At 38.5% G+C, this 26,529-nt stretch overlaps 1 protein-coding gene across 4 annotated transcripts; it reads right to left on the bottom strand.

Annotated features, from left to right (window-relative positions):
* Nucleotides 1-66: 66 nt before the first annotated feature.
* On the bottom strand, nucleotides 67-25,034 carry jph1b (junctophilin 1b). 4 transcript variants are annotated; one of them, XM_073875013.1, is made up of 6 exons: nucleotides 24,380-25,034; nucleotides 21,950-22,712; nucleotides 11,817-11,935; nucleotides 7,254-7,933; nucleotides 2,571-2,671; nucleotides 67-227 (listed from the first exon to the last, which is right to left on the bottom strand). In XM_073875013.1, exons 1-5 carry the CDS (start codon nucleotides 24,756-24,758, stop codon nucleotides 2,588-2,590), a joined length of 2,025 nt encoding a protein of 674 aa, XP_073731114.1. In that variant the 5' UTR covers nucleotides 24,759-25,034; the 3' UTR covers nucleotides 67-227; nucleotides 2,571-2,587. The 4 variants fall into 4 exon arrangements, with proteins under 4 accessions (XP_073731114.1, XP_073731106.1, XP_073731111.1 ...); XM_073875005.1 differs by lacking the exon at nucleotides 67-227 and adding an exon at nucleotides 303-717; XM_073875010.1 differs by lacking the exon at nucleotides 67-227 and adding an exon at nucleotides 1,647-2,438.
* Nucleotides 25,035-26,529: the final 1,495 nt, after the last annotated feature.

Raw genomic sequence — 26,529 nt, 5'->3', positions numbered from 1 at the left:
ACATTGGTCATTGAATGAATTGAAGTCTTGTAACTACATGTGAAACAAAACAATGTCGGGACATGCTTCAAAATTGTGCATTGTGACATTTTTAATTGTAATTCCATTTCCAAAAAAAAAAAAAAAAAATATGTACATATAATGTTGTGTGCCGTGTGAGTCAAAATCATTTATTTGTGTGGAGCAGATAATATCAAAACATTTATCAATATTTTTCCATGCTCAACCTGAAAATGAAAATACATTCAAATCAGTTGAAAATGTCAAGATAGACAAATTAAAGCATATCAAATACAGTATTTAAGTTAAATACTATTTTACATTAAAACATCTTAATATGTAAAGCTTTTATTTTTTAGAAAAATACACAGTTTTGTATAGATGCTCTGAAACAGAATGACAAAAAAAATTGGTGGAAGAAAAGCCAAATGTCACGGGGATCTTTCAATTAAACTTACATTTAATATTAAATAGGTTGGGGTGAGATAAAAACATAGAAAACATAACAAAGCAGCAAAAAAAAGAAAAAAAAAGAAAACTAGTTATGTACATAGCCAATGCATGTAAATCAAAAGTTTTTCCCTTCCTCAAAAATAATAATAATAAAAAAAAAATCCATTAAAAATAAGTAATTTGACGATTAATTTCCCTTCCATTCTGATGCTCTTCTTTCCCTCCTCCTTTTCTCTCACATACTTTCGCAGTCTGACAAAACCTCTGAAAAACAGTCACCCTGTTACAGTCACATACAGCCCCATGTCCTCTTGTTTATGAGCCCCAAACAGAAACCAGAGCCGCAAAAATACACCATGCACACAGGATGTTTAAATCAATCAGCAAAAGATACAGTGCAGTAAAGTAACTCTAGTCAAGGCCATTCAGCATCCAACTGTTCACTAAAAATATTCCCACTCTGTATATAAAATAGATCTATTTATATGTATACATTTTTCATTGAAATACCGGTGCAACATGTGCACAATAATTTAAAATCACACTTTCTCGTGCACCACTAGACCAAAAATAACAGCAAGACTTTTGCAAAGTTCCTTATTAAGACAGCATTTAAAAATCACTTCTTTTCTGAGGTAAACTAAAAAACTGTTACAAATGCTTTTTAAAGGCATCCATCTCTACATTCGCGTTCAGAACCAGTGGGTCGACCTGAATGTATTCAACACAATTTAGCAGGCATAATATAAAGGCAAGTATACCACTCTGCACATGTCAAGTTTAGGGGTGGTGCGAATGGGTGGGGGTTAGAGAAGACTCATTAAAGGTGCAAAATTATGTAACAAATACTCAAAATGAAAGCCATGCATTATACATTTACAAAATCAAACATAGTCCCTAGCTTTCTAAAAAACAACACAATTCTACAATAGTATTAAGAATAAATAACATCAAACCACGCACGCTACTCTTGTTTTGTCTTTGAAAACAATTTGTGTATAAGGATAAATAATATTCATTGGTTTTCTATGCACTCTCAGAAAAAAGTTACAAAAGCTGTGACTGGGACGTACCCTTTAAAAAGGTCCTAATATGTACCATTTAGGTACAGATATGTACCTTTAAGGTACAAGCTTTTGTAGTTTTTAAAGGGTACCACCCCAGTGACATCTTTTGTACTTTTATTTTCCATATTACCGCTTACATGCTTTTGTTTGTAGAGTGCGAGTCCAAAGCACTAGAGATAGTTTTGTTATTCGTAGCTAGGATAAAAGTACAAAAAAATACCACGACAGAAAAAACCAAAGTCATTAAACCAGTACCATGCACAGGCATGTCACGGATAAACCTCCTAAAACAGGAGCAGGAGATGTTAGACAAGGCTGCAGAGATGGGTAATGGAATAAGACTGGCAAGTGACCCTTTCAAAATGTGCATGGTGTTTTCAACCAAGTGGAAAGCGGACACTGGTACACACTTTTGCTGCCCAAACACACTCTGGCAACCCACCACACATCTCCCTTTAAAAACGTCAGTCGGTAAATTAGTAAGGCAGCTGTTCGCTTCCGTCAACTAAAAGTGCATCTCCGAACATATCCAGTTAAGTCCCCCCATTCCACCCCTCCCCATAGCAGCGGGGTGGTCGTGTACTTGACTGGGTACGGCTTGGATCAGCAGATTCTGTTTCTTTCCCAACGACTGCTTGCTTCAGCTTTCAGAGCCCAAGCGAGTCACAAATCATCGCCAGAGGAACTGGGCTGGCTCATGGCGAATGGTCCAGGTTTCATCTTTCTCCCATCATTTGCTCTAATTCCAGTCGTCCAGTCCTTTGCCTGTGTCTGAGTCTGACTGGCGCCATTTTGTTTTAAAGGCCATTGACGCAACTGCGGAGAATTAGGTGCCTACGCCGCTAGTTTTCATGAGCTCACTGAAGGGTCGAAACAGTTAGAGGGTAAGTAATTATGTTGAATAACATTCAGGCACAGCTGAAAATACATGGCAAGAGTAAGGCAGACTGCGTTAGTTGGTGACTGACATGGGGGCATTAAAAGGCCTAGGGCTCTGCTGGGAATGCAGTGTACCTGCCAAAATCCTTTATATGTGTACGAGAGTCTTACCTGAGTTTAACGTTCCGTCAAGTGAGAAAATGGACAAAAATAATTGCCAGTCCGATATTTATCAGCATCACTAGTATGACCAGTATTGAGTTGGGACCTGAAAAACCAACAGAAGAGAGATGCACAACTGAATGTCATGACATTTAAAATGGCACCCTAGAGATGCACCGATATATCCACCTATAACTGGTATCGGCAGATTAAAGTAAATTTTCCCACTTTCAGACATTGGTAGACTGTTTAAAAACTGATGGGGCCGATTATATTCTGGCAATTAAAAGGGACAGAAAAATGCATAAGAAGTCATGCTGTGTGATTATTTTGAATTCGGTGACACTAGCTATGTTTCCATCTACCTATTTTAATGCGAGGATTGCATGGAAAAAAATGCTGGATGGAAACAACAAGATGTGCATAAATTCTAAAAATATGCATTAAAAAACTTGGAAACGCTGCTTTTTCGCAAACGTTTAATGCAATATTCTAATTGACCCTTCGCTATGCCATGCCCGAAAACCGCCACAGGCCAATCGTGGTTTAGCAAACTTAACTAGGCGCGGGGGGTAAAGCGGTATCAAAAGTCACTTCAGAGGTATTGTTACGTTACAAGAACGATTTTTTTGGATTTAGAAGTATTTTATTTCTCAATAAAAGTAACAAAATATATAAGATAAAATGCCAAACTTATCAGATCTATACAGAAATATGCATTTTTCGCCATCTTTAATTATTTTCTTTGACTCGAGCCACTGCACTACGTCACGCTGCCCCTAGGGCTGTCACGGTTATGAAATTTTGCTGACGGTTAATTGTCTTTTTTTTTTTATATTATGATGATTAATTGTCTGTTTTATTGCTTTGACATTTAATAAAAAAATATTTGTTTATGAAATAATTTTCACACGTTGTGATTATTTATATATTATATACTAATTATATTATATATTAATACACATAACACATATTTAAAAGTAATCTGATACTGTCTCGTTTATACATGGGCTGCAGCTCCCCCTTGTGTTTTTTAGAGGGATGTGCAATCATTGCGGTGATCTGAAATCATCGCGATGAGGTCAAACAATCACGATGAGATGATTATTTAATCATTCTGACGGCCCTAGTTGCCCCTTCACTCCGATTGGCAGTTGCTTTGTCACATCGCTCAGCATTTGCATAAAATAGCCTTCTTGTCTATTTTGGCCCCACCTTGCTTGGCGCAGCGGCGAGCTCGTCGCTAGTAGGGGTGGCACGGTTCATGAAAAAAATCCGAACCGTTCGGTTCGCTTGTCTCGGTTCGGAGCGCGTGTGTGTCGTACGGTTCAACGGTTCATGGCATGCGCAATGTAGCCTCATGCCCTGTATGTGACCCCAGATAGCGTGTTTCCCTTTCGCGAATAGCGCGAAAGAAGAGCTGACTGCTGTGGAGAGTGAGTGCTGCCGGTCATGTTACGTGTAGAAATGGCAAGAGGGAGAGAAAAGGAAGTCTGCCCAGAGTTGGAGGATGCACCAGCGTCGTATAAGTTTGGTGTGTGGAAACATTTTATATTTCATGTTACCTATGATGACAGCGGAAATAAAACAATAAATAGAAGTGCAGTCTATGGGTTGAATGTGTTAGAACAGCCACAGGAGACAGCATTCTCTCTGACCATTTAATCTGAGGTACTGAACACAATGTTTTACGTCTTTTCGTATTCAGCGCTATTTTTAGCCTTTCATTGATAAAACGAAAGCGGCTGATTTCCGTGTAGTTTCATTTTGCTAGCGTGTGAAAGTTGCGCGATCTTATTTCATAAACCCCTTAAAGTAATCAGGACAGAAGTAATCAAAAGTGGACAAAAGAGACAGATTTAAATATAACAGGTGTAAACGTTATGTTTCTCTCTCGTCCACATATACTCTCTGCATATACTCTCAGTGATAAATCTAAGAGCTACACTGAATTTGGCATTTTGATAAATGCAAGTTATCTTTGTGTGCTAAAAATGCACATAAAGTTCATGTAGATGGCAATAAACAATCTCTTTTTTGCCAAATAAATGAAAAGCATGTTGAAATCATCAATGTCTTCCCTCTTTCTGTGTCAAAATCTTATCTGGCTTTCCTCAGGGATGGTCCCAATAATGTACTTAGTCAAATTCAGTTTGTGCATGATTACAGGATATAACTTTTTTAATACTGTATCCTAAATTATGGATAATTAATACATTAATAAGATTCTGGAGTGTTAAAAATTTAAAGAAAAAATAACAACAAGAACCGTACTGAACCGAGAACCGTGACCATAGAACCGTGATACGAACCGAACCGAGGGTTTTGTGAACCGTGCCACCCCTAGTCGCTAGCAAACGGCCACTCCCATTGAAAATGAATGGTAGCCTGTTGATCTGTCTCCTGTAGCTAATGTGACTCTAGGGTTAGTGATTGGATGGGGTGGTGGATTTTTTTTCCTTCCGAAACTTAAAACCCAAGTGGAGAACTGTCGGACGTGCATCAGGCAGTGTGGAATTCACAACGAAATATCGACAGAATTAACAAAAACACAGGTTTGCTTCAATGTAGGAGCACGCTAATGTTAGCTGGCTAGCTAGCTCAGTGCATCATTCTTGCAAATAAAGTTAATTCTTTGTTCGTAATGCATATATTTAAACATAAAATAAGACGATTAATGGAAAGACAGAGGCTACGCTGAGACCTAACGTTATAGGCTTTAGCTTCAATTTTGATAAAATTATTCTCTAAACGGTTGCATATTATATCGTGGATATATCCCTCGAAAGCATACTGCAGCCCCTTTTGTCTTGCTCAGATATTTCATCTATTTGCCCAAAATGGTCCTTAGAGTTTTGACGGGGTAGTGGATTTTTTCCCCTTTCCGAAACTTAAAACCCAAGTGGGGAAATGTCGGACGTGCATCAGGCAGTGTGGAATTCACAAATAAATATCGACAGGATTAACTGGGGTGACCGTGGGTGCCATTCTTCCCGGACGCGTCCTGGCCAGGATTTGGGGTGCATCTTCCGGAAGTCGTATTGGTCGACCACATACGTCGTAGAGGATTATTATATGCGGTCGACGGAGGCGACTTCTGGAGGAGGCACCGGGGTTCTGGCCGGGACGCGTCCGGGAGGAGTGGAGCGTATGGTCACCCTAGATTAACAAAAACACATACGTTTGCTCCAATGTTGGAGCACGCTAATGTTAGCTGGCTAGCTAACTCAGTGCATCATTCTTGCAAATAAAGGTAATTCTTTGTTCGTAATACATGTATTTAAACGTAAAATAAGACGATTAATGGCAAATTGTTCTCTAATCTGTTGCATATTATATTGTGGATATATCCCTCGACTGCATACTGCAGCCCCATTTGTCTGTCTATCTCAGATATTTCACCTGTTCCCCAAAAATAACTAATTATCTCCTTGGGAATGTCTGACACCGGTGCAAACACTGTAATATACTTGTCAGACGAGAAAGCTTGACAGGCGTAGCAACAGTAACTAAAGAGGGCGGGGCTTTATCGAAGGGTCAATTATGTGCATAAGTTTAATACGCAACTTTGGATGGAAACATAGCTAATGACAACAGAGTTGCAGTTTGAACTGTCTGCACTTCTATGATTTCATAACATAATAATAGGAGTAAAAAGCAAAACTATATAGGTATAGGTTGAACTGTACTGTAAGTCACCTTGAATAAAGCGTCTACCAAATACATAATGTTAATATCAAAAGAAAAAGACAGCTATATAAGATAATAAATATTAATAAAGAAGGTCTTGTTTTTTTAGTTGAAAACAAAGTATTTCAAATATTTTAATCTTGATATGGCCAAAATATAAAACAAAATTACCCAGGCTCACACGCCGTACGTTACTCTGCCTTTATTACAAAATACTTTAAAATACGTTGCTCCCGGTACATATTACTGCATCTTTTCATGAAATGTCCACTAGTGGCCCTGAGATGGTGCCAGGGGGGCTCCAGTTTAATACTATACTAACCAACAACACTACATTGTATAATTTAATGTTTTGTTTAATTCAAATTATGCACTGCACACCAAAAAAGTTTGAGAACCACTGCACTAGTGAACACTTTAACCAAACCCTAACCCAACCCAACCCAACCCATGCAGCAATATGTACCAGGAGAAACATATTTCAGGTATTTAATTCAAATGAGCCTTTGTAGAATAAAATGCATTTATTTATCCAGTATATAGTATCAATATTAATTATTATATTTTTTATTAGCACACATACACTCTCAGAAATAAAGGTACAAACTTTGTCACTGGGACAGTACCCTTTCAAAAAGGTACACATTTGTACCCAAAAAGTGCATATTAGTACTTCAAAGGTACATATTGGCAGTTCAAAGATACATATTTATACCTAAATGGTACATTTTAGGACCTTTTTTAAAGGGTACTGCCCCAGTGACAGCTTTGTACCTTTATTTTTGACAGTGTGTGTACTTCTGAAAGACATAATATAAAAGATTAAACAAAAAACTATATTGTATGCTGGATTCGAATAAATTGTCTAATGGCAGATCGAGGGAGTGTTTGAAAAATCTGTACTTATTTTTGCATTTACATTTGATGCTACAGGTGCCGAAATTACACACATAAGCTATATTTAGGTTTTTTAAAAACACTAATGTTTCCATCACTTACTGATTCCTCCTCAACAACGTTGGTCGTAATTTCCATGCTGGCTTTCTTAGTTTCTGCTAGGCTCTTTGGCTTCAATGATTCCTGTTTCTTCAGTTTTGGCTCAGGTTTGCTCTCTTTGGCCATCACTGGTTTGGGGGTCGGTGCACGGTACTGCTTCGCAGGCGGGGGGATCCTGGCAAGCGCAGTTGAAGTTTCGTGATGTTTCTCCATTTCAGGTTCATCAGGTGGGACCATTACATCAGCCTTCACAAAGTAACCGTGATACTGAGAATGCAGTTCACCATTTCCAGGGCTGGAGGCATTGGAGGCATTGGCGACCGGCGCCGGCGGCTTGGAGGGTTTGGGTATGGCAACTTCTTCCTGTTTGTCTTCCTGAATGACTTCCTGTTTGTCTGATATCCTGGAAGTAGCATTGCTGACACCCGCTGCGTGGCTTTCGGCAGCTGGGGGCTTGTTTTCTTTCGTGGCTTTTGGGGCACTTCTGTTAAAGAAGGGCTTTTTCTTGCTGACGGGGGGTGAAGGGGGTGGTGTAGGATCTGGGCTTTGGGTCGGGGACTGGGTTGGGGTCGTGCCTTTGCGATAAAAGTGCGGACTTTCTGTGGGCGTTTTCTCTTTCTTTTCTTCTGGAGCTTCTTTGATCTCGATGGGCTCGCTGGAAAACTTCTGCTTGATGTAGTCTGGGCCTTCCAAAGCAATTCAGGAATATCAGAATTAACGTATGCAGATAATCAAGTAACTCATCAGATTCTTTTAAAACAACGTTCAAATATGAAAAGTTCAGTAAATAAGGCTAAAAAATGCTTGGGCATTAAAATGTTCAGACATGTTTAGAGATTTCAAGCTCGGAATGAAAAATTACACCACAACAGATGCAATTTCACATTTTTACAGTCTCAGTCTGTTGGTGTTTATGCAGGGATGGACATTAAGAACTTTGCCACTTGCTTTATGATTCAAGTGTGAGCTTCCAGGCATTCTTCAGATTCTCTAAACAACAGATATGGCCTCACAGCTGACACGGTTGAGCTTTTTAGATCTTGCACTGGCGTAGGCCAAGGCAATAACATAAATCGCACTGTTTATCAGCCATTTCACAAAGCTGAACCCAGAGGTGTGCTACACATACAACTCATCTGCTAAAAACCTAAATGACAACCATAAAAGAAAGTTATTTTGAAGCTGACTTTGGGTAGGGAAAGTCATTTATGAGATGGAGTTTCTTTAACATCCTATATTCTGGTGTGAACTAAAAATGTATAAACTATCAACAGACCATTAAAGTTAAACTGCTTTGACATTGCTTTAAACTAAATATGTTGACCCTGCATAGGACCCAGGGAACATTGATATTGATAAAATGTATACCTTGTAATGCACTATAAGTCACTTTGGATTAAAGTGTCTGCCAAATGCATAAATGTAAACCTAAATTACTTGGACACAAAGACAGTTAACCAAAATGTGTATATAACATAAAGCTGTGTTTCTGATCCAAATCATTATTGAGGATGTATTTCTGCAATCATTTATTTCACATAATCTGCAGTAAAATGGATTGAAAGCTGGTTAGATCTTACCAAAACAAAAATGTGCAGACAAGAGCGCTACAGTATACTAAAAAAATATTTAAATGTGCTACTCTGACCTTCTTATAAAAAGTGCTGGTTACACTTTACAATAAGGTTGTATTAGTAAATAATAATAAATGCATTAACTTACAATGAATAAACAATAGAGTTTTTTAGCATTTATAATTTTTTGTTAAGGTTAAGTTTTCTTGTTAGTAAATGGTGCATTTAAAGGGACACTCCACTTTTTTTTTAAATATGCTAATTTTCCAGCTCCCCAAAGTCCATTCAGCCGATTTCCGGGTCTGGCGGTACCACTTTTAGCATAGCTTAGCATAATCCATTGAATCTGATTAGACCATTAGCATCGTGCTAAAAAATATCCAAAGAGTTTTGATATTTATTCTATTTAAAACTTTACTCTTTTGTAGTTACATTGTGTACTAAGACCGACAGAAAATTTAAAGTTGATATTTTCTAGGCCGATATGGCTAGCAACTATACTCTCATTCTGGCATAATAATCAAGGACTTTGCTGCCGTAACATGGCAGGAGCAGGCGTAATGATATTACACACTTCCTGAAAATAGCAGGGGGCTTCTTTCAGGTGCTGCGTAATATCATTGCGCCTGCTGCAAGTGGAGAGTCCCTTTAAGGTGCATTGTGTAACTTCTAGAATGATCTCTTGACATAAATGCAATATAATATACATAGCTATATTATCAGTGGTGTCTAAAGACCTTACATAACAAACTGTATTGTTTTTATTACCTTAGAATGAGCCGTTTTTTATCTACATACACTACGGGTCCTCTTACATGTAAGTCGCCGTCATGTTTCTACAGTAGCGCTAAACTGATCAACTGTTCTACAGAGCCTGTTTCGTCCCTACGTTGTCTCAGATGATGACATGTCTGTCCTGTGGCGGCTACCATATGCGTTTTGAAATTGAGGGGTGAGCGGTTGCTTGCAATTCTCACCACTACATGCTGCTAAAATGTACACATACCACCTTATGTTAGCAATAAAATTTGATTTAAAAAATGCATAAGTAAATATAGAAATTAACATAAACTAAGATTAATAAATGTTCATAAATTGTTCATTGATAATTCATGTTAGCTAATGCATTAAAGGATTAGTCCATTTTCTTAAAAAAATCCAGATAATTTACTCACCACCATGTCATCCAAAATGTTGATGTCTTTCTTAGTTCAGTCGAGAAGAAATTATGTTTTTTGAGGAAAACATTCCAGGATTTTTCTCATTTTATTGGACTTTAATGGACCCCAATACTTAAGAGTTTTAATGCAGTTTAAAATTGCAATTTCAAAGGACTCTAAATGATCTCAAACGAGGCATAAGGGTCTTATCTGGCGAGACGATATATATTTTTGACAGGAAAAATGGAAAATGAGAACTTTTAGACCATAACTTCTCTTCTATCTCTGTTCATGTGATGCGCCAGCGCGACCTCAAGTAATACTTCACCACCTCAAGAGGTCACGGATGACGTATGCGAAACTACGCCCCAGTGTTTACAAGTGTGGAGAAAGAGGACCGTTTTGACATTGTTGTATGTGGAATGATACTAATTAATGTCTTTGTGTCAGTTTATTGTTCAAAATGGTCCGCAAATGTGCGTTTCATATATGTGCCTTTCCACAGCATTACGCAATTATAGGAGGTCGCAGCCGGAGGAAGAAGAGAAGTTGTGGTTTAAAAGTGCATATTTTTTATTTTTCATGTCAAAAATGACAATCGTTTCGCTAGATAAGACCCTTATGCCTCGTTTGGGATCGTTTAGAGTCCCTTGAAACTGCAATTTTAAACTGTTACGTGTTGGAGTCCATTAAAGTCCATTAAAATAAAAAAATCCTGGAATGTTTTCCTAAAAAAAACATAATTTCTTCTCGACAAAGAAAGAAAGACATCAACATTTTGGATGACATGGTGGTGAGTAAATTATCTGTTTTTTTTTTTTTTTAGAAAAAAGAACTAATCCTTTAACTAATTGTTAACAAATACAACCTTATTGTAAAGCGTTACCAAAATGTTTATATTTCAGAAGATTAAAACAAGTATGCATTATACTTTCACTATTACGGCTGTAGTTTACACAGCTAACATGACTTTTGGCGTTTAGAAAATTAAGGTTGGTTTTTAATTTAGTCCTGCCCTGAACAAGTTGTTTTACATGAGAAATGTTTACAGAAAGTGTGCAAAATATATAAAATATTCTAACACAAACACACATCAGTGGCTAAACATACAGACCTACAATTGGGGTGGAGAAGGGTAATTTAAAGATGCCACTCGCAGACTGTCTGGAAATTAGCCTAAAACCATTTGGCACAGTATGGACAAATGCCAAAGGTTTAGTAAGGATATAAATGAGCAGAGCGGTGGAAAAAATGATTACTTTACTAAATGAGATGAAAATTATATTTTTAAATTTAAGAATTGCACATGCATGCTCCATGTTACAGGCAACAAACATGAAACGGATGTTTCGTTGCTGATCCTTAACACGTTACTTAAATAAAATAGTTATTGGATGTTACATAATATCTACTTCCTGCCACACACACACACACACACACACACACACACACACACACACACACACACACACACTGTGGCCCTCATGTTTTTCTAAAATAATTAGCAGGGATTCTGAGTCCGAGCGAGAGAGAGACAGGAGATAATTTATGCAAATGATATTCCTCCCCTTCACTACTCATCTGCAATTGTATCTGCTCTCTATTCATCTGCTTGACACTACAGCAAAAAGGAGACACTTGACCCAGACACAAAGAGAAAATAATTTAGGAGGGGCCGGAGGGCGGACTAAAGTGTCTATGCGTGACTGTGTATACATATGTATGAGAGAAAGTGAATGTTTTTGGTTATCAATATGTCTAAGCTCAGCATGTGCTTAGCTCACCATGCAAGATCATGAGTTTGATTCCCAGTAGGTGTGTGCGTGATGGGATACCTGGTTGATGAAAGTTGGGGGCCAGATCTCTTGCTACAGCTCTGGCGATATCAGAGTCTTGACTGGCAGAGAGGGCGGCCTGGTCTGCTGCCTCCGCTTTGACCCTGGCGTGTGCGGTTCTAGGCAGAGCAAAGTGACAGAGCTTGAGTCGGACAGCTTGGAAGATAAGACACATGAGGATACATAAGTGAAACATTGCGCTTGGTACCATCAGTTACCACCAGTACTACAGTAGCTCTATGGGCAGAGTCTACAGCACTACAAACACACAGGATCCATTTATTCACAAATAAACAACTACTACACTCACCACTGGTATAATTTTCCTATTCACAAAAATATTTAATCTATAAAAAAATACTTAGTTGGTAGTATAATGAAATTATATATTTAATAAATATTATCACTTGTATTAAAACATAGTGTTCATCACATATGCAGAGTAAAATATGAATAGCAGTGCTGTCTCCCCATTACAAGACTTTCTTCAAGCATTGGCACCAATATTTTACCAGGCTGTGCTGTCTAACTGTGAATATAATATATGGTGTAGGAACCTTGTATGTGTATCATTATAGTGTTTTTAGGCATTTAGGGACATGACCCATCATGCACCATTTTATACAAGGTATCTTTTGTCCATTCACATAGCTAAGCTTGCTTTTAAAGGATTGTACTGTACTTTTGGATAAGCTTTGTAGCCATCACTTTCAAAGAATTAATAAATGAAATTGAGTCTTAAGCTTTGATGAATGATCCATAGGCGATTTTCTCTTTTCCTTTAAAAGTAAATCTTGTGCACTGTAGTTTATATTGTACTAGCTAGTACATTATAAAGTAATTTACAGATTCATGCAATGGATTAATGCAGCAATGGTGATTTATGAATGCTTGAGAAAGACATACGGCAAGCTTGATTTATCTTGTAGCACTAAAACAAATATACTCAGATGTTCATATAGTGCAAATGCAGATCTAATGCACTGTGAGAGCTGAATTAATGCTTTATTAGGGCTTCTGGCAGACAGCCCAGACTATGCTGATTCAGCGCAGCTTCATGAGGTGATCCATCTACCTGGACTTCTGCAATCACCGCAGGTCTAAATGAAGCATGTTACAACTTTTACAATAACTCTATCAATAAAAGGAGTCATTCAACCAACGGCAACAAAATATGGCACAGATTGGATATTAATTAAGGATGCACTGAGATATTGCAAAAAAATCTATATAAAAGCAATTTTTCCACTATTGGACATTGGCTAAAAACAGCCAATAATCAGGGAAGATTATTTCCTGGCAATCAAAAAGGGAACAACAAAAAAAAGAATTAGGTGACAATGACAACAGAATTGTAGTTAATATGATCTGCACTACTAGGATTTCAGAACATAACAATTTGAAACAAGGATGTTAAAAGCAAAACTATCGGATAGGTATCAGTTAACGTCATTTGAATATTGGTTTCGGCACAGTACATTTTTCAAACCTGTGCCATTTAATAAAAGACCTAATATAATCTAATGGCGCTTTTCTATTGTATAATACCCAACAGTTTAGTTTGGGTCAGCTCACCTCACTTTGGCTTGATTAGCTTTTCCATCGAGTTTAGTAACACTTCGGAGTGGGAGGGATTATAGGCGTGTCCTTATATATGCACTGCCTACTGTTGTGACATCACACAAGAGAGAGTGTCGTTGTACATTCCCATACATTCATTTATTTCTTAGTCCACCACAAAATTAAAATTGACCACCACAAATAGATGTTTGCACTTTACTAGCTCTGTCTCAGATGACAGTTTCTGTACAAACACCCATGGCGTCAGTCGACGCACTCCGCTGAGCCTCATTAGAGAGGCCGTTTACACTTGGCATTAACATGTGTTTTCATCGATCGGATCACAAGTGGACGACGTTAATGCCAGGTGTAAACGGTGTTCAAAACGTTTTGAGCTCGTCCACTTTCGATCGGATCGCTTTGTAGTTGCGGAACGCACATGTGGTTGAATGCGTTCGAACAGCCATACGCGACCGCCTACTCTCCGCCCATTTATCTAATCTGAGGTAATAAACACAAGTTTTACGTCTTTTGTGACTTCTGGCGTGAACATTCGGTGAACAGCGCTATTTTTAGCCTTTCATTGATAAAACTAAGCGGCTGATCTCCGTAGTTTCGTTTTGAAAGCGTGTGAAAGTTGCGCGATCCTATTTCATCAATTGCGCTGAAAATTCAAAGAAAGCTCTTACATACTCATGTACAAAACACTGTGCAGCATGTTTACTTGCTAAACAAGCAGTGCACTCCGACATAATATTACTTTGCGTCCATATAAACTCATAATTACTCCCGCTCGGGTTTGAATGACAGCAAAGAGACTCGCCCACCGTCTCACAGACCACCCCCTCAAAGTATTCAGGACAGAAGCGGTCGAAAGTGGACAAAAGAGACGGATTTAAATACCAGGTGTAAACGTAATGTGTCTCTCGTCCACTTGTGATCCGATCGATGAAAACACATCTTAATACCAAGTGTAAACAGCCCCTAAGTTGCATTCATGCTTATGTGTGGACGTGCACGCCACCACGAACTGTAAGTCTGGAAAAAAAACTGTTATGGTGTTCCTGATTCTCAACCTGTGGATGTTTTTCATCACTTAAAAAGGAGTTTGGGAACTTACAGCAAAGCACAGATGACAACAGGTTTACACGAGACAGCGCAAGCTAGCATGAAGGTAAAGCTAATCTTTTACATTATAGCGATGATGCTGGTAGTGACGATTCTCTCAGATCAATCAGTGATCTACAGTGTTTTCGCGTCACATTTTGGTATCAGCTCGGGTCACTTGGAACCCGACCAAGGTGGTACTAAAAAAAGTATCAGGTACCACGTACCGCAGCCAGTGGAAAAGCCCCCCAAAAAAGCTGACCCGACCCAAACCAAACCGTGCGGTACTATGCAATGGAAAAGCACCATATGTGAAGTATACAGGTGAAAACTAAAAAAAAAACGTACAAAATAAGTGCATAATGACAGAATTGTTTTTTTGAGTTAAATCTTTCTTTATAAAACGGCCCGTTCTGGTTCTTCATTCTGATTGGTTGAAACGTGTTCTAAGCCGGGATAAAATACCCCGGTAAACCCACGGCTCAGACCGTATTACATAAGTATCACTGCGCCACTGTTGCTGCGTACTGATTTATGAAAATAAACACCACAGTCTTTAATCATAGTTTTAATTTGTGTACAATTGCACAATTATGGCGATATCCAGATAAATGTCAATAAATATTGTTGAGTCATCTAATCAATAAAGAGAAAACGCTCCCTGGGGAGTTTCTACCGCAAATTCATATTTCCGCTATCCACTGGGTGGCGATCTTACCCAACTTAAACACTGACGCATTCACTTAACACTAAAAACAGCGTGTAAGTTTTAATGGCTCTGAATCTGATCTCTTATTCACAAAAATTTAATTATCTTCTCCGCTATTAGCTAAAAAGTTGAGAGGTGATAAGAGAACAAATGAAAGTAGGATGAAACTGGGTTTTTTTGTTATTGTTTGAAAGCGGATGGTCTGTTCTTTCAATTGATATTTTATGTTTATTTAAAGAGGATAATTTTTCTGTAAGGCATTAAACAAAAACTGGGTGGCAACTGGAAACTTAAAAAAAAAGCTGACGGGGAAAGAGTTCAGCATGCTTCCAAGCATATTTGATCATCACTTCAACAGTTGCACGATATACATTTTAATGTATAAATAAGATGAATGTTGATTTATAAAAATAAACACCACAGTCTTAAATCATATTTTCATTGTGTCTTTGGTGCGTCTGTGTTGGTTGGGAACTGTGCTCTGTTTCAGCCACACTTGATTCTGAGGAACTACTTTGTTTGGCGGAAGAGTAATATTTGTACTAATATAATTACAACTTATTTGTGTTTTATTTTGTGAAACCCTGCTATGCATATGAAGTAACCGTTTTATAAAAGCAATAAACCCCGCAAAGCAGTGGGGTTACAGTGCATTTTATAACAGCTAAGGGGGTGCCTAACAACGCCCCTTAGCTGTTATAAAATGCACTGGTAACCCACTGCTTCTTGGGGCTTATTGCTTTATTAAATAACTAACTGTGAATAAATGCATCAAAGTAGTAGGTCATCCAAATATGAAAACTCTCAAATTTTACTCACCCTCATGCCATTCCCAATTACGTATATTATTTTTTTAGATAAACATAAACAAATCATTTTATATTAAACATTTTTGAGAATTTTTTAAAGTTTGGCAACCTCAAAAGGTCCAGTGTGGGTTTTTAGTGATGTCTAGCGGTGCGATTGCAAATCGCAAACAACCCCTAATTTCAAAACGCAAAGAGAAGCTACGGTAGCTGATACAGGACAAACATGTCATCATATGAGACAACATAGACACGAAACGTGCCATGTAGAGCAGTTTATCCGTTTAGGGCTACTGTAGAAATATGACAGCGACCTCCATGTAAGGAGACCCGTGGTGTATGTAGATAAAACTGCTCATTCTAAGGTAATAAAAATAATACAGTTCATCATGTAAGGTCTTTATACACCACTGATAATATAGTTATGTATATTATATTGCATTTCTGTCAAGAGATCCCTCAAAAAGTCCCACATTGTACCTTTAAAGGCCATAAATTGCTTACTAAATAGACAAAACAAAAAAGAAACATGTAAAACAGATGGCTCCTTTAAAAATACAAGGTATGTAATAGAGAAAATCTATATATTATTTTGTCAGCCAAGTAAAAGGCAGCACCTTCTCTAGGTGTTAATGGACTGAACCTAATGCGATATTCTTTGGAGTTTGAGCCAAGGAACATCTCCTTGACGACAGATGGAGCACTTGCAGAAATTCAGAAGGTTTTAATTTGGCAGTCTCGCCCCACACTCGCCCACTCTCTCTCTCTCTCTCTTTCTATCTATCACACACAAGAGCTCAGATAATGATGTGAAGAGGATCACATCCTCCTGTTTTGAGTCCACTGATCTTAATCTGTCCAGCCACAAAATGATTCTGTAAATTCTTTTCTTATGTATGTTTTTTGTAAACTGACACCAATATAAAATGCTATATAATAAAAAATATAAACAAACAAGAATACAAGGAAATCGGAAATTTGTATGGTTTGGCTTAACGTCAACAACTTATGTCAGCATCGGATTAATTTGCAGATTCACCACATTTGAGCTAAGATTGTGAGATAACATATGGAGCAGATTACTATGGAAGAAAACATTTCCTACATAAACTGCTATTGAGGACAAACAGAAGATTAAAGATGGTTGGTAATCTCTGCAGGTAATCCTTTGCAGTTATGAAATCAATTTTTATATGAAATCATCTCAGTACCCAACAACTTTATGGCAATTAAAAATATAATAATAAGCACATTTCCACCTAAAATAGTTTAACATTAACATTGTTTACTGTCGTCAAACAAATAAACTAAGAAGCAAAAGAAAAATTTGAGTAACAGTATTCACAATAACAGTAGTGACTATTTTAGCAAAAGAATGAAGCAGTACGCACACACACACACACACGCACGCACACACACACGCAGCACTAAACCTGAGTGCTCTAACAGATGATAAGAGGACACGGACCGGCTACTGTATCAGTAACAGCTACAAGACTATATTCTTGTCAGTGGTTGAGAAGTCAACTCTTGCCTGGCCTTATTTAGTAAGTCTCAGTGCTGACACAAACTGCACACATGTGTGATAAAGCACAGAGCTGAAAGATCTCTCACTCTGTCTCTTTCCTAGGCTCCTTCAAGGCAAGCCAATGCCTTCTCAGAGTCTCCATACATTCCCTGAGCCCTCACTGTGCTTATCACTTCTCTCCACATACAACAATCTTCAAAGGCACTGCAAGATATTTAATTCATCCCGCTGCCCTGGGACATATTACTATTTCATTAGCTACATGGCCTGTGCAGGCCTTATTATAGCAGCTTTCATTAAAATTCATATTCTTTCAGCTCATCAGAACGAGGCGCATGGTAATGAATGAGCTCTGTTAGGCAATTGTTCGGGTGCTGACGGAAAGAAGGAAATAACCGCAAAACCAAACCGCATGAGGTCTTCTGTAGTACAAGCGTTTTGAATACAAGAACCTGCAAATGGCAAATAAATAAATGATACAGCAGCACCTTTTCAATTAAATGCGCATACAGAAATCTGATATGCCATATGTCTCATGAACATACATATTAAAGTTTATATAAGTTAACATATAAAACGTAGTCCTAAATCAACTATTTGTAGATAATAAAGTGTAGTAAATAAAAGCAGGTAAAACATGTTTTTACACTATATACATCTATACTTTTTTTAATGTAACATTGAATTTAAGCTGCACAGAGAAATGTATCATCTATTCGATGTATATATAAAAAATTGCCACTTTTGTGATTTTTTTAAAGGTCACGTATGGTAAAAACTGAAATTTTGTGGCTTTTTTCATGATAACTGAGGTCTAGGGGCTATGTAAGTACCATAAGTTTCAAAACAGTCATTTAAGAGTCAAATGCACAGCCTGCTTTAAGTAGCTGTGAGTGAAAACAGTTTTTACTTCCGAAAAATGTGATGTCAGGAATACGCAGTCTCCACCCTGAGCACTGTCCACCGCCCCACCCCCTTTTTGCCAAACAAACCCCTAAGTTATATCACACCACGTGAGAAAATGCTGTTCAATTGATGGATGTCAGGAAACTAAATCATTGCAGGCTTCTGAAAACATTAATATACAAGAAAAATGGCTAATATTCATTTAATTAGAAATTCCTCAACAATTAGTTCAACTTTAGCCGTCTGTTCTAAACATTTCACAAGTGACTGCTTCGGTGTGGCAGTTCAATGCTGGTTTCTCCAGGAAAGATGTTGCAGTCTGTACATTGTTGGATCCGACCTCAAATCCACAACCCGTAAGTAAATACATATTAAGCAGGGCTGCACGATAACTTGCACGCGATTGTCACACGAATCGCGTCGTTAGTAAAGCGGCATCACCTGCTCTCAGAACCGGCTGCCGGTTGCCGCTTCTGAAAGCAGCTGATGGCGATTTACTACTAATCAATGAACCGGCTTTACTGAAGAGATGCACGAGACAATCGCATGCGAATTATCAGCAGTCCTAACTTTTAAATTACATTATGGAGCCAGAGAAACTGAAATGATATATTGTAAACAATTATGCAACGCTAACGTGTTTGCTAACTAGATGCTAAAGTGTTGTTTTGTAACGTTAAAGTCTTTGGTAGCCACTGGTTTTGATAGAATATCTGTTGGAAATCAGACGTTGTTTGTATTAAGTTATAGACACAAGCCCTTTTGGTGTTTGTTTGTTTATTGAGTTAAACATGGTAAGGTTAAAATCTCTTAGTCTCTGTGTCTATTGGTTTACTAACCTAACATTTAGTGTCCAGAAACTAACACTTACTATAATTCCATGGGTAACTTTATTTCAACTGCATATTTCACTCACAAAATAACAAGCCTATCAGAAGAGAGGCTCATGAATATTACTTATTACATGCCAAAACGACCTGTTTTTAGCAGAGCTCCTGAAAGAGGAGCTGTAAAAAATATATAGAGATTGTTTTTGGTACTTAAACAGCAAATATATATTCTTAAGGTCATCATAACCTAAAATAAAACTCTAGAAAGCCTAAAAATATGTGACCTTTAAATCTGTGAAATCTATACATGAAGATGCATATGACATGTGTTTTCCATATATCAGATTTCTGTAGGGGACTAAATGAAATGTTAAGCACATTAAAATTAGTCAGGATGAGAAAACTCTGCCACATCAGAATCAGGGTTCAATATTAGTACAAGAGTTAGCTATAGTTTAATCCTGTACATGTCCTTACATGAGCTAGAAGTGCGACTCATCTTAAATAACAACATTAGAGTCAAAATTTTAACACTCTCAGATCTTCATGACCTGCTTGAGCTTGCAAAAAATCAAAGTATGCCTTGAGCCAGCCGATTGTGGTTTTATGGAATGGTACAGATTTTTTACATTAATGTTTCATCGGACGCACGTGCGGTGAGGTGATACGCGTCTAGTCCGAACTTTACTTCCGGTTTCAGTTTTTTAATGGTCTGACTAGTTGCTAAACTGAAATCTTGAACAAATACCTCGTCGAAAAAAAAACAAATGTTTTGGTTTCCTATGTAATCTATGTGTCGGTTATTTTGCTTGTTATATAAATAAACTACGTTTAAAGCACTTTGTTGTATTTATTCTTAGCGGACTTTCCTGGAAGTTACATGAGGACCACGAAAGTCGCTTGTTTTACTGCTCAAACCGTCTATAAAGTCACACTATAAAGCAGTGGTTCTCAAACTGGGGGTCACCAGATTGGGCCAGGGGGTTCTCAGTTTTATGACATTTAATATAAATTAATCATAAATTCTGTGCAATCAAACCTTATAGGCATCAAACTACTACATTGTAGAATTTAAAGGGGACACTGACTTCTTTCACAAGACTTTTTTTAATACGTAAAATAAATCTTTGGTGTCTCCAGAGTACGTGTGTAAAGTTTTAGCTCAAAATATCATATAGATAATTTATTATAACATGTTAAAGTTGCCACTTTGTAGATGTGAGCAAAAATGTGCAGTTTTTGGGTGTGTCCTTTAAAATGCAAATGATCTGTTCTCTGCACTAAATGGCAGTGCCGTGGTTATATAGTGCAGATTAAGGGGCAGTATTTTCCCCTTGTGACATCACAGGGGCAGCCAAATTTCAATTTTTTGCATGCTTGCAGAGAATGGTTTACCGAAACTAAGTTACTGGGTTGATTTTTTTTCACATTCTCTAGGTTGATAAAAGCACTAGGGACCCAATTATAGCACTTAAACATGGAAAAAGTCTGATTTCATGGTATGTCCTCTTATGTTTTGTTTAATTCAATTCTAAGTTTGCGATTTATGTCAAAAATTTAAGTTTGAGGTTTATATCATGAATTTTCAGCACTGCTATACAGTGACCACACGTGGGCCAAGGTGCCACATTGCTTGGCAACTGCAAACTCCTAATTAGGATAATGAACTAAATTACTTGACGCAAGAATTTGTTCAGCTTATTTCAGCTATAATTATTCATTATTGATTTATTAAATATGTCTGCCTGTTCATTATATTGTTGCCGTTTTATAAATGCAACAGGTTCTATCAAAAGTATTTTTACCACAAATAATAGTTAGCCATGGTAAAACCTCTAACATACTGTATGCTGTATAAAACAATTTGGGGTGGTTTCCCAGACAGGGAATTAGACTAGTCCTAGACTAAAATAAATGTAAGAGCTGTCCAAACTCAAAACAACTTGCACTGACATATCTTAAAATACATCAGTGCCCTTTGTTTTCTCTCAAAATGCACATAATTAATGTTTTAGTAAGGTATGTTTGTTAAAACTAATTATATTACCCAATTAAACTCAGGTCTAGTCCTGGCCTAAGCTAATCCCTGTCCCTGTATGTGATTTAATAATTATGTGTCGAATATAAACAACAGACTGTAATTCAATCTCAGAGGTACTATTTGATTCACAAATACAACCACATCAAGTAGTTGCATAAGTAGCTCCTCAAAGTTTTATGATCCATTCTTAAACCAGTTTTTAACTTCCCTTTCTCTTCTATGTAATAAACAGTCCTATATAAAGGTCTGTGAACCACTCTGCTATAATGTTTATATGATCACGACTGGCGGCCCTGATTCCTCCCTGACTTCATTCAGCACATCCTGTTGGCGCTGCATTGATTATGTGATCAGAATGAGAGCTATGGCCGAGGGGCATGTGATGGCACTCATGCAAACAGACTGCACAATCCCCTCTGTGTTTCCCTCATTCACATGAAGAAAAGAAAGAGTGAATTTCAGCTACCGTATCGTGAGAAAACAGCATGTATGTGCTGGGATGTAATTACTGTGTGATAAATATAAATGTTATGTAAGTGATGTGTGGTCTCATTTGCAAGATAGAGAGAGTGACAAAAAGCAAAAAGGGAAAGATGTGCTAACACATAAGATGTATGTGTTTATGTGGTGTTGGGGAGACATTAACCTTGAGGTGGCAATTTCTACTTTTGTTCGGGCGATGGCGGACGCCCTTATGGCTCCCTCCACGGCACGGTCCACCTTCTGCCTTGTCTTGGTGTTCTTAAGGGGAATGAGCTGCTTCTTGATGCCACGCACCAAAACATTATTTTTGTACTTCCCCTCTTCTTTTGTCCCGTCTGGGAATATTGTGCATCCATAGCCATGCCGTTTGTTGTTCAGCCACTCTCCTTCGTATTTCATTCCGTTGGATCTCTCGCTCACACCGAAACCGTTGCGCTTGTCGTTCTTCCACTCGCCCATGTACGACTCCGTGGTGGTGGCATCCACGTTGTCCTCAGCCGGCAGGTATTCGTCCGCCACCTCGCCGTCGCCGAAACTGATGGTGGAGTTGGCGTCGCTGGAGCTGATGCGGCTCATGGTGGCGTCGCTCCGTGCCGAACTGCGTTTGCTGGATATGGAAGAGCGGGAGTCCGACTTCCTCAGCTGTTTGAGGCTGCCGAACAGCGAGCCCCGTCTGAACAGGCCCTTTTTTTTGCCCGAGCCCATCTCGCTGTCGCTGTGGAAGTTCAGGACGAAGCCGCCGCGGGTGCCAGCTGGGCTGTCTGACATGTGGTCTTGCAGAACGGAGCCGTTGCTCTGCTCGCTGCGGAGAGATGCCAGTGAGGTTCGGAGCGGGGAGCGGATGACAGTGGCCATGCCGTAAGGCACGCTCTGACGCACGCCGCAACCGTGCCGCATGCCGCCCATCCACTGGCCCTGGTACGTACCTGGCAAAGAGATTAGGGAGATTTTAGACTAGCTATTGCATAACACATAATACAGGGATTACAAATGAAAGAATACACCAGAGGAATTGACATGCCTGCCTGGGTGCTTTGATGTTTTGAATTTATTTATTGAGGCTATTTACAATAACCTCCTTAAATATTTCTCTCTTTTTTTTTCGAAGTTTGGCATCCACTGAATCAGTTGCAGTCGTAATGATTGTAATTTAATTTACACTTTAATTAATGTCTTTTCTCTCCTACTGTTTTGTTTAAGCAATTGTTTTAAGTGCACTTCCAACCAAAGTGCTATAATGCACACATATAATTGCATCCCATTATAATTGAATAATTGTCAGGGTAGGAATACGTCTAAGTGTAATTTAATCCACGTTATGACGAAGATGTGACGAAGTCGACGGCTCTCTCTTCTATATCTCATATGCCAGTCTGTCAGACCTAACAGCTTCAACAGCAAAGCCAGCACTATTTTAAAACATGGAAGTAACCTGAGACATTGTGAAGTTTGTGGCTACAGTCAATCATAACTCTTATGTATTATTTACATATTTATGCACTCATTTTTGGGATTCTGCATATGCCTGTACAGTAATAATGCAGAGGAGCTAATATTCCAATAATAGGGAGGGGTGGTATGGAAATGACTTATACAGAGAGTAAAGGAGTCTATGCAGTTTGCATGATTTTTTAGCAGATGTCAATGAGTTAAGAGTATGCTGTGATGTGGGACCGTACCTCATACATTCAAAAGCAGGCCTTACTTTCAGACAGCACAACATTTCAGGAAAAATGTCACGATTCTTATCCAAATGTGAAATTACTTTGCTTTTAAAATGACTATTAATAAGTCTTATACAATGCAGTTGTTTTTTTTAATAGTACTGGTTAAACACTTAGTTTAAACGGTGTTGAATGAATGTGAAAAAGTTTTACTTACATTAAATAAATAAGAAATCTTAAATCTGGGCTGGCCAGTTTTGAATTTAACTAGTTTGAAATTATTTTGAGTAACTATTATTAATAAAGCTATTATAATCATATAATAATAACTATAACATCTAATATTTTAAATTATTTAGAATTTAATTTAATAAAAAACTGATTATGTGAAAATGTGTCCATGTAACAGGTGGAAAATTCTTCACTTAACTTCATATGGTCAGAAGAAAAATTTGAGCTTGATTTTTTTTTTTTGGTGGGGTGTCTATCTTTACATTTAACTTCCAGGGGTTTGACTGTTTTTTGTTTTTCATTCAGAAATAATTCTGTCAAAACGAAGAAACAGACAAGAGCTGATCTGTTGGTCTGCTAGTTGACAAGAGCTTTGATTTGACATGTTGCAGATGTAACTATTATTAGACATGACCTCTGTGAGCAACTACTGCTGACCAGTCCAGTTATAAACCATACATCAAATCAACTCTGCATGGCTAAACTACTTCATACTGATTTTATGGCACATTTCTGGGGGGGGGGTGACCAGTCGCACTTGACAGCAAAATCCAGACACTCTTTCTCAATCTTTCAATCAAAAAATGTATATAAAGCGTGACCTCAATATTTTAACAGATTACATGACATTATATTACGTGACGCACAGATACACAAATGTAGATAAAATAGGTCAAGGCATGTTTAGCTAAACTCACCCCCATCCCCGTAGGTCTCGACCCCATATCCATCTTGCAATCCGTTACTCCACGTGCCTTCGTACCTGGCAGGTGTATTGAGACTCTGTCGAACCCCGTACCGACCCTTAAATCCGTGACTCCACTCTCCACGGTAGAGCCACCTCCCCTTGGACTCCACGCCGAGCCCGTGTCGCTTTCCCTGAGCCCAGTAGCCCCTGTATGTATTCCCACTGGGCCAGGTGTACATCCCGACTACCTCGAACCCGTTGGACCAGGACCCGGAGTATTCGCCCTGACCCTTCGGGCCGGTGCAGATGCCGTGTCCGTGGGCTTTTCCGTCCTCCCATCCACCGCAGAAAGTGCCGCCATCGTCGAAGTCGAACCGTCCGCCCGTCATTCAGATTCAGGGTTGAAATGAGAGCGCGTGCGTCTCGATGGCTGCTCGTATGACGGATGCTCAACAACGACAACAAAACCGGGGGAAATGTTAGGATGCGCGCGCGGTGATGCGATGTGCTGGTGTCTGATGGAGACGGGCGAGAGCGCGCATGGGTGCGAGTGTCGGCGGTGAGTGAGAGGGAGAATCGCGCACAGGCGCCGGAGCCGCGGGCGCTGTCACTGTCGCCGTTCCTGGCTTTTTTTATGATCCTCTCCCCCCTGATCGAGAGAGAGAGAGAGAGAGAGAGAGAGGAGACAGTCGCCCAAAGCCGGGCGAGTAACACCCAGTTGGTGACGTCCGTACTACAACCCCGCCCTCGCTTGTATACCTTAATCAAATATCAGCATAGTTTCATATAATAGTTGACTGTATATAACATACAGGCAGACAGATATGGATAGATTTTTGTTAAGACAAAAAATGGACTGCAAGAGGACCCTGGGAGGGTCTGGCACAGACTTTTATTGTTTCTATACTCTGCCAACAGTAATACCAGTTTGCACCAGCCGTCCACAATTAAGTCTATAATTATGCTGCATTACCCAGCTCATATCTTTGCTGTATCATTGCATCTACTGAAGAAAACAATGGTAATGTTGTCATAAAAAAAGACAGTTAGCCACGCTAGTCATGTTCAGATGTAGTCTGATCCTGAAATTGCATTATGTTTCTGTGGATTTTTAAATGTATTTATGTTTTTATTTAAAAGCAGAATTCAGTAAGTTATGCAATATGTATTAGAGATTGCTGAAAGATGAATGAACTTGTGCCATGTGAAAGGTGACAAGGAACACCATCAGTCCTCAGAATAAAAACTCACAGAGCTTACTGTCATTTTACAACTACACAAAAACCTAGACTTATAAGAATCCACAAGAAGTTGGTGATAAGTTGAGTTACTTTTACACCAAACAATAGTGCCACATCATGTACTTAATGGAATTTTTGAAGTAAAAATCAGTTTTCAATCAAGTTAAAGGAACAGTATTTAAGAAATGTATATCAATTAATCATAACATGGCCCTCATATGTCAGACATTAAAGGACAAGTTCGTTATTTTACACTTAAAGCCCTGTTTTCAGATTGTTTATGATGAAATTTGGACATATGATGCTGGCCCGAGAATTTTCGGTTTCTGTTGTATCACCCACTACCTCTACAATGGCTGCATATGTGCACTGGAACAATCCTTCCTAAGATGCATTAAACTTTTGTTTACAAAGACGTGAAACTCACCGAGTGGTCAGGGGTGTTCACTGATATGCTCACACAAACTTGTGGATCTATTTTTCCAAACGCCTCACACCCGTATATATTCTTCTGCTGAGAGCTTGAATAATAGACACTCCAGCCCAGTTGGTGGCGATAATCCACCTTTGCCAATTGCAAAAGTACAAACAACTCCAAACTCCATTTCTGTTCCCGGTGGCGGAGTAATACCGTACCTCACAACACATCTAATACAAGTCAATGGAGTTGGACAAAAACTACGATAAAACCAGTTGGAAAGCATCTTTTGCAGCGATTTTTGTGTAAGCATATCGGTGAACGCCCCTGACCACTCGGTGAGTTTCACATCTTTGTAAAAGAAAGTTTAATGATTGTTCAAGTGCACCTATGCAGCCATTGTAGAGGTGGAGGTGATAAAACAAACACTCGAAAATTCTCAGGCCAGCATTATATGGCCAAATTTCAGTCAAAAGTCTGGCCAAAATATTGACATTTAAA

The sequence above is a fragment of the Misgurnus anguillicaudatus genome, chromosome 2 (genome assembly GCF_027580225.2).
Source record: "Misgurnus anguillicaudatus chromosome 2, ASM2758022v2, whole genome shotgun sequence".
Taxonomy (NCBI): Eukaryota; Metazoa; Chordata; class Actinopteri; order Cypriniformes; family Cobitidae; genus Misgurnus; species Misgurnus anguillicaudatus.
This window is presented reverse-complemented; position numbering and strand designations above follow the sequence as displayed.